Source organism: Mastomys coucha, unplaced genomic scaffold (genome assembly GCF_008632895.1).
Source record: "Mastomys coucha isolate ucsf_1 unplaced genomic scaffold, UCSF_Mcou_1 pScaffold13, whole genome shotgun sequence".
Lineage (NCBI taxonomy): Eukaryota > Metazoa > Chordata > Mammalia > Rodentia > Muridae > Mastomys > Mastomys coucha.
Window position 1 is genome coordinate 76057092 of NW_022196895.1, and position 8571 is coordinate 76065662.

Genomic DNA, 8571 nt, shown 5'->3' on the forward strand with positions numbered 1-8571 from the left:
TAGTAGTTATTTGACAGAATTGTGCCTCAGAGTCAGGTTGAATTTATCTGACATGTGTCTCAACTCTTAGTGCCCCAGATCGGGACTTTCTGGGGTAGATGGATCTATTTATGGGTAAAGATTTCTTTCACTGTGATGAAACTGTTCTAAATTGGTAGTCATGGTGATTGCCCATCTGTGAGCGTGTGAGATCCATTGAGCCGTAAACCTTACAAGGTAAATTGTTATGGAGTGTTGTGTGAGAAGGTTGCCTTTGCCAAGGCTTTGCTGTTGTGATGCCTGCCACAGCAGGAACTTGTGTGTCAAGCCTGCATCTCACCCTAGTTCTAAGCTTGACTCACCTCAGTTGTATCTCCTGAGCTGCCTGCCCTCTCCATCCCTCTCACCGACAGCCATTGTCTACAGCCTGTCAGGCTAGACAACTTGGGTGGTCCTGCTGCGCAGACCTGCCTTCCCGAGCCTTGGGGAACGGGGCACAGGTGGATCCACTTCTCCAGAATTCCCACCCCTAGGCCACACCTTCAGGTTACCCTAAATCCAAGGTAGGGAGAAAACAACCCGGGCTGTGTCTTTCTTGCAATCTGGCCTTAGAAGTCACACAGCCATCTGTGTGTGGGGTTGTGGTGGGGAGAGACACAGACGACAGACACAGACAAGACCCCCACCCCACCCCGAAACAACACGATTTCTCAAGTTACACTCCACACAAGTTACACTAGGGCCCGCTGCACTCCCTAATACACAGCATCCCGCTATCTCTGGGGCCACATCCAGACCCCCAGTGCCTGTAGAGAATGGAGCAAATCTGTGCAGATGAGTGATGGTTGCAAATGTCTCATGCTTTCCTCAGAGTGGGACTGTCTCCAGTCTGCCTGCTCTATACACAGCACTTTTCACCGCTCAGCCTGGCTGACTGTGGAGACAGGAGACCATGGGAGCGTCAGTGCCCATTGGCAATGACAGGTCATGCACAGCTCCGCCCAGGGTCGACGTTGGGCCTTTGCTCTGCCCACACTTTGTGTCCAGCATGTTCTCTCTCTCTTTCTCCATTCGTGGGTCTTGATCTTTAAAAGAGACATGGGTAAAACTGGCCCGAATCACAGCGGGTACCGGGAGGCATGGTGCCTGTGGCCTGCAAACCACAGACTCGGTGACAGATCTCCACTCCCCCCTCAGCAGCGCCTCACAGGAAGGAGATCCTCTCCTGTCAGCTCTGAGCTGTTTGCTTCCACACAATGCTGGTAGGGACACAGCCTGTGACCTTGGATCTGCTTCAACAATTTAAACCCCAGAAAGGGAGAGTCTGCCAGCTGACCCGAGGCGCCCTGGCTTGGAGGGCTGTGGGCTGTGGCCCCGGTGCAGGGCTAGCTGGGAAGTTAAAGAATAACCTGTTGATGGTTTCTGGTGTCCTGCCTGTTCCAGGTGAGATGTCTGCCCAGGCAGGCGGAGTGTCTTCATCATGATGTCTCTGCCACACACCTGTCACATTCACTGTTAAACTGGCTGCCCTTTGGCAATGGACTTGTTGCTGTGTGAACTCTAGTGCCATGCAGCCGGAGAGAACATTTCAGCCCAGGATTAACTGTTCTCTACCCCAGGCTGCCTGAGCATGAGAAATGGGGCCTGTCATAAAGTGGTTGTTAATGTCCCTTGACTTAGAAAAGAAGTGAGAATGTGTGGGCTTTAATTTTGGTGGGGTTCCTACTCTCTCCCTCCCCCTCCCTCCCCTCTCCCTCCTCTTCCCCTTCCTCTCTGGCTCTCCTCCCCCTTCTCCCTCCCCACCCCATACTTCAGTCCACTGTCCCAGGATATTATCAGAAGATATTGGAGAACAGTTGAGAAAGTGGATTTTTGAACGCAAAGAAACAAAAACCTTCGCCCCTACTCTGATGTTGTTTTGATGTTGTCCTTTGTTTGTTTGTTTGTTTGTTTTAAGAAGCGCAGCAATCCTAGGAATTCCCCGCTTCCCAGTGTTAAAACCAGTCTGTTTTTGTCTCCTTTCTCTGTTTTTTCTCTCTTTAAATGTAGCCACAGACAGTAAGGATGAAGAACTCAGAGTGCCCCCCAGGCGGCCCTACCTGGGTATGTACTCCTGAGACCCTGGCTCCATTTCACCCTGCAGCCTGTCCCCCTGTCAACACGTCCACCTCACGAGTCGCTTCACCACGCATGGCCTGTTCACGGCAGGACACACTCATTTAGCCCACAGCCCCGCTGCTCTCTGCCTGGATTATTTAGAACCTGCTGATTTCAAGGGAGGGGTGGACCAAAGGAAAGAAGAACGGATGTGGAGAATTCAAGATTACAAGCTTTGCGCTTATCCCAAGCTCTTCCTACTAACGGTGCGCTAGTGGAGTTGCTATCCTCGTCCCTTCTTCAAGGGCTCCTTGCTCTTCTGTAGAAGGAACACTGGCTTTGCCGGTGTGACCTCTGCTGCAGCCTTACTGAACTCTGTCGGCTCCAGCACTAGTTCCTGTACTTCTAGCCTTCTAGAGATTGTCCACCTGAAAGGTCACATCACCTGCAAGAAGGGACAGCAGTTTGCTTCTTCCTTCCAGTCTTCCCGATACCCTGACTGGACAGAGATGAGACAAGATGTGCGTGTTCTGCTCTTGGCTTTACTGAGGACTTCTGGTTTTTTGCAGTTACCTTTAATGCTCGTGTGAGCTACGGGGCTTTGCTTTGCTGTCATGAATGGCCCTGGCCCTGGCTCAGCACTGTGCTGTGTCTGTGGGTGTGACTGTGTGTGTTCTAGGCACTGTGCTGTCTGTGTCTGTGACTGTGTGTGTTCTAGGCACTGTGCTGTCTGTGTCTGTGACTGTGTGTGTTCTAGGCACTGTGCTGTCTGTGGCTGTGCCTGTGTGTGTTCTAGGCACTGTGCTGTGTCTGTGTCTGTGACTGTGTGTGTTCTAGGCACTGTGCTGTCTGTGGATGTGACTGCGTGTGTTCTAGGCACTGTGTTGTGTCTGTGGATGTGACTGTGTGTGTTCTAGGCACTGTGTTGTGTCTGTGGATGTGACTCTGTGTGTTCTAGGCACTGCTGTGTCTGTGTCTGTGACTGTGTGTGTTCTAGGCACTGTTCTGTGTCTGTGGATGTGACTGTGTGTGTTCTAGGCACTGTGTTGTGTCTGTGGATGTGACTGTGTGTGTTCTAGGCACTGGGTTGTGTCTGTGGATGTGACTGCGTGTGTTCTAGGCACTGTGCTGTCTGTGGATGCGACTGTGTGTGTTCTAGGCACTGTGCTGTCTGTGGATGCGACTGTGTGTGTTCTAGGCACTGTGTTGTGTCTGTGGATGTGACTGCGTGTGTTCTAGGCACTGTGTTGTGTCTGTGTCTGTGGATGTGACTGTGTGTGTTCTAGGCACTGTGCTGTGGCTGTGGATGTGACTGTGTGTGTTCTAGGCACTGTGTTGTGTCTGTGTCTGTGGATGTGACTGTGTGTGTTCTAGGCACTGTGCTGTCTGTGGATGCGACTGCGTGTGTTCTAGGCACTGTGCTGTGTCTGTGACTGTGACTGTGTGTGTTCTAGGCACTGTGCTGTGTCTGTGGATGTGGCTGTGTGTTCTAGGCACTGTGCTGTCTGTGGATGTGACTGCGTATGTTCTAGGCACTATGCTGTGGCTGTGTCTGTGGATGTGACTGTGTGTGTTCTAGGCACTGTGCTGTCTGTGTCTGTGACTGTGTGTGTTCTAGGCACTGTGCTCTGTCTGTGACTGTGTGTGTTCTAGGCACTGTGCTGTCTGTGGATGTGACTGTGTGTGTTCTAGGCACTGTGCTGTGTCTGTGGACAGACTGCCTTTTATTCGGTTTTCAGGGGCCTTTGTGGGGGTCAGCATTTGTACGTTGAGCTGAATTCCATTTGGTTATGGAGTCGAGTTTCCTCTTGACTACTGGATGCAGTTTGGTGGTACTGTGCTGAGGATGTTAAATGTCCATACTCATGAAAAGTTTTGGTCTGGAGTCCTTTTTTCTTGATGGCTTTGTTTTTTGAATATCCTAAATATAGGCCAGTATTATTCTGAATACTGGATAATGAAGTAAGTTCCTGAGTGTTTGTGAAGGGTCCCTGTCATTCCTCTTTAAAGTTTTGGTTTGGTTTCCTTGTATGGCTGGTTTCATCTGGACTTCTGCTCTAACAATGTCAGCTCCACCGTGTTCTGAACCTATCTGGATTCTCTGTGGCTTCCTTCACGCATCTTGGCTCATCTATACTGTGGCTTGATTTCAGATTCATCCCAACAACTGTCTCCAGTTGTGGGGAAATCACTCTTAGTGTTCTTTTTTTACTGGTCCTGGGTACCAGTGCTTTTATTCTTTTTGTTGTTGCTTTCTTTTGTTTTTGTTTTTCAAGACAGGGTTTCTCTGTGTAGCTCTGGCTGTCCCAGAACTCACTCTGTAGACCAGGCTGGCCTTAAACTCAAAAATCCACCTGCCTCTGCCTCCCAAGTGCTGGGATTAAAGGCATGTGCCACCACCAACCAGCTTCTTTTTCTTTTTTTTTTTTAAAGATATATTTATTTATTTTATGCATGTGAGTACACTGTAGCTGTACAGATGTGAGCCTTCATGTGGTTGTTGGGAATTGAATTTAAGACCTCTGCTCACTCCGGTCGGTCCACTCACTCAGCCCCAAAGATTCATTTATTATTATACATAAGTACACTGTCGCTGTCTTCAGACACACCAGAAGAGGGCATCAGATCTCATTACAGATAGTTGTGAGCCGCCATGTGGTTGCTGGGATTTGAACTCAGAACCTTCGGAAGAGCAGTCAGTGCTCTTACCAGCTGTATTCCTTTTTATTTTTTGGTTTTAAGGTGTTTATTGTAGAAAGGCAGAGAGAGAGAAGAATAGAGAAGCAGAGGCCAGCCATGGCCACGTGGAGAGAGGGGAGAAGGAAGGGGGAGAGAGGGGGAGAGAGGGGAGAAGGGAGGGGGAGAGGGAGGGCAACAAGGGAGCAGGAGTAAGAGCAAGAGGGTAAGCCCGCTTTTATTCTTTATCCTGGTAATTTTAGTCCCATCTCTGTCCTTTGCTTCTCTCCTTATAGCTTTGTCAATTTTGCTGATCTTTTCAAAGAGCCAACTTCTGGTTTTGTTGATTTTTCTTTATCTCGTTTGCTTAATTCCACTTTAAACCCCGCCCCCTCTGATTATTTTATCTTTTGCCTGGTTTTGCCTTAGTTAACACTTTCTTCTGGATCCTTTGCACAGAGGGGTATTGATTTTAGTGTTCTTCCTATCGTACTTTGAAACATTCGTGCTTACAGGCGAGTCCACTGCGAGGGTGGATTGCCCACGTGTGTGAGTGCACTCTGTGAGGGCGGACTGCCCACGTGTGTGAGTGCACTCTGTTGAGGGCGGACTGACCGCGTGTGTGAGTACACTCTGCGAGGGCGGACTGACCGCGTGTGTGAGTGCACTCTGCGAGGGCGGACTGCCCACGTGTGTGAGTACACTCTGCGAGGGCGGACTGCCCACGTGTGTGAGTACACTCTGCGAGGGCGGACTGCCCACGTGTGTGAGTGCACTCTGCGAGGGCGGACTGACCACGTGTGTGAGTGCACTCTGCGAGGGCGGACTGACCGCGTGTGTGAGTGCACTCTGTGAGGGCGGACTGACCGCGTGTGTGAGTGCACTCTGCGAGGGCGGACTGACCGCGTGTGTGAGTACACTCTGCGAGGGCGGACTGACCGCGTGTGTTTTGTTACGCTGTGCTTTTTCTCTATTTTTTTTTTTTAATTCTTTATTTATGTGAGTATACTGCAGGTTTCTTCAGACGCACCAGAAGAGGGCATCAGATCCCATTACAGATGGTTGTGAGCCACCATGTGGCTGCTGGGAATTGAACTCAGGACCTTTAGCAGAGCAGTTAACCACTGAGCCATCTCTCCAGCCCGCTTTTTCTCTATCTTAAAGTGTTTTCTCATTTTCTTTAAAATGTCTTTGACCCACTCACGGTTTTAGAATACATGGCCATCTTCGTGTTTGTGAATCCGTCAGATCTCTGCCGGCTTCTGTTATAATCTACAGAAACTGTAGGGAATGCTTCCTTCCGTTCAGATACTCTGAGGTGAAGCTCGTCCTGGGACCTCACTGTTGAGCGGAGGCAGGTGTCTGTCGGGTCAAGGTTTACAGCAATGCTGTGGTCTTGCCTCCCTGTTTCCTCTGCACAGCTGTATCCATTTTGAAAGCTGGCATCCAAACTTCCAAATACTTGTTAATTCTTTCATTTCTGTCAGGTGTTGCTTTCTTGATTTCAGAGCAGTTGTTAGGTGCGGATATTGTTAGAGACTGGCCCTTTTGTTATTACAAAATACCTCCTATGGCATGTTTTTGTTGTTTGAAGGCCCCCTGCTTGGCCAGTATTGAACCCAGAGCCTCATGCATGGGACACAGTACCGCCAAGTTACCTCCCCAGCCTTCTTTCCTCTTTTTCCCTTGAGACTGGATTCACTATGTTGCTAAGGCCTGGAGCTGACTCTGCAGCTCATGCAGGCCCTTTGCTTCAGCCTCCCAAGGTGCTGAGTAGCTGGCCTACCCCGCAGCTGTGCTTTCGGCTTCCTCTAATATGAGCATAGCCTCTGTGGGTCCCCGTGGTTATGCCCTGAAGAGCAGCAGGCAGATAGCAAATTCAAGGCTACCCTGGGCTGCATTGCAAGAGCTTGTCTCAAAACAAAATAAAAAGCCAGTGAGCTGGTTAACCTGGGAGTAGGTGTTTGCTGTTGAGCCTGGCAACCTGATTTTGGTCCTTGAAACCCATGAGATGGAAGGAAAGAACCAACTCCTACATACTGACCGCTGATCCTCACTGGGGCACCATTCACTCACAGGAGTAGATAAATAAACATTGTGCTAAAATCAAAACAATCTCTGCCCTGTCGTCTGACTAAAGTTTGCTGAGTTTGATCTGTGTCGTTGTTGTTGCTCTTGTTTGGGTGTACCTGCTCTTTTACAGTTTTTAATACTAAGTATTTTAATATAGTGGTGTTTTTTAATTCCTTTAGTGATTTTTAACTATAGAATGATAACTATTTTTCTTAGTAGTTTTTTCCAAGGCTAACAATACAGATTTTAACTTATCAGAATCTTTTAAATTTTTACTAACTGTGTTTTGGTGAGATACAGAAACCCTTGTGTAATCCCCTCCAACCCCCCCCCCCCAGGACTGTGTATACATTTTGTTTATGGGGTTGCAAGTCTAACCATGTATCTTTGAATTGGTACTTTGTATTGATTTTACTCCTTTCAGAGGGAAGAAAGCAGAAGTTACTGTGTCAACCTTCTTTCTGAGTTTGGCTATCCTCTTTTCTGTCTGTGGGATTGAGTTCCCATCGCCAGCCCTTCCCCAGCTCCTCCTCTGTTGCTTTGGTGGCTGTATTATGGAAGGCGTGTTAAAACACCCCAAATAGCACCATAACATACTGTTTTTCTGTAATGCCTTTGTAAGTCAGTTAAGAAAGGTGTGTGTAGCCGGGCGGTGGTGGCGCACGCCTTTAATCCCAGCACTTGGGAGGCAGAGGCAGGCGGATTTCTGAGTTCGAGGCCAGCCTGGTCTACAGAGTGAGTTCCAGGACAGCTAGGGCTACACAGAGAAACCCTGTCTCGAAAAACCAAAAAAAAAAAGAACAAAAAACAACAACAAAAAAAGGTGTGTGTGTGTGTGTGTGTGTGTGTGCGTGCGTGTGTGCGTGCATGTGTGTATAGGGAATGTTTTTTTTTTTCTTGGAATATTGTTTTCCAGTGCAGTCCAGGCTGTCCTCAGCATCCCACCCCACCCTCAGTGCTAGAATGACAGGAGAAACCCACCATGCCCAGCTCCCTAGTAAGTTTTTGGAGTAATGTACATATAATTTCCTTTACGTATACTATATGTATATAGTATACATATAGTATTCTTATATGTATATAGTATTCCTATATGTATCATTCTTGTTATGTGCATTCACATGACCTCTGATGTCACCTGATTTCCACATGGAAAGCTACAGTTTCCCCAGTTCTTGTTTCTCTGGGGACTTTGTTTTCTCCTTGTGTATAAAGCTCTCTTAGGGGCTGCCTCCTGGCTGACCGTTATTTTTCCTTTCAGCACTTTGAATGCCCTCCCCCTGCCTTCTGAACTCTATTGTGTCTGATGAGAAGTCAGTGGCTTGTCTTACTGGGGGTCCCCTGTGAGTGACATCATTAGTCTCCTGCTGCTTCTAAGATTTTGTCTTTGTCTCTGACATTCAGCCGTAAACTGGTGAGGTGCCCGTGTTTCTGTACTTGGAGGTAAAGGAGCTTCTTGGATAAGCAGGTCTGTTTGGCACCTGTGGTCACAATCTCTGGGTCCTTTGCGGGTTCCCTTCTCTCCTCTTTGGGATGCTCACTATGCCTGTGCTGCTGCAGAACTTGGTGCTATCTATTTCTCAGATGCACTGTTGATTTTCCTTCTTTAGGCAGCATAATCTCTATGGAAGGATCTTGAATTTCGCTGACCCTTCCCTTGGCTCAGATCTCTCTCTTCCTCTCTCTTCCTCTCTTCCTCTCTTCCTCTCTTCCTCTCTTCCTCTCTCTCTCTCTCTCTCTCTCTCT

At 48.5% G+C, this 8571-nt stretch overlaps 1 protein-coding gene across 1 annotated transcript in view; it reads left to right on the plus strand.

The window, feature by feature from the left end:
• Slc66a2 (solute carrier family 66 member 2) overlaps positions 1–8571 on the plus strand; it is a 41790-nt gene that overhangs the window by 15404 nt on the left and 17815 nt on the right. The window contains exon 5 of the mRNA XM_031366130.1: positions 2029–2082. Coding sequence (XP_031221990.1) covers positions 2029–2082 — 54 coding nt within the window. The remainder of the gene's footprint in view (positions 1–2028; positions 2083–8571) is intronic.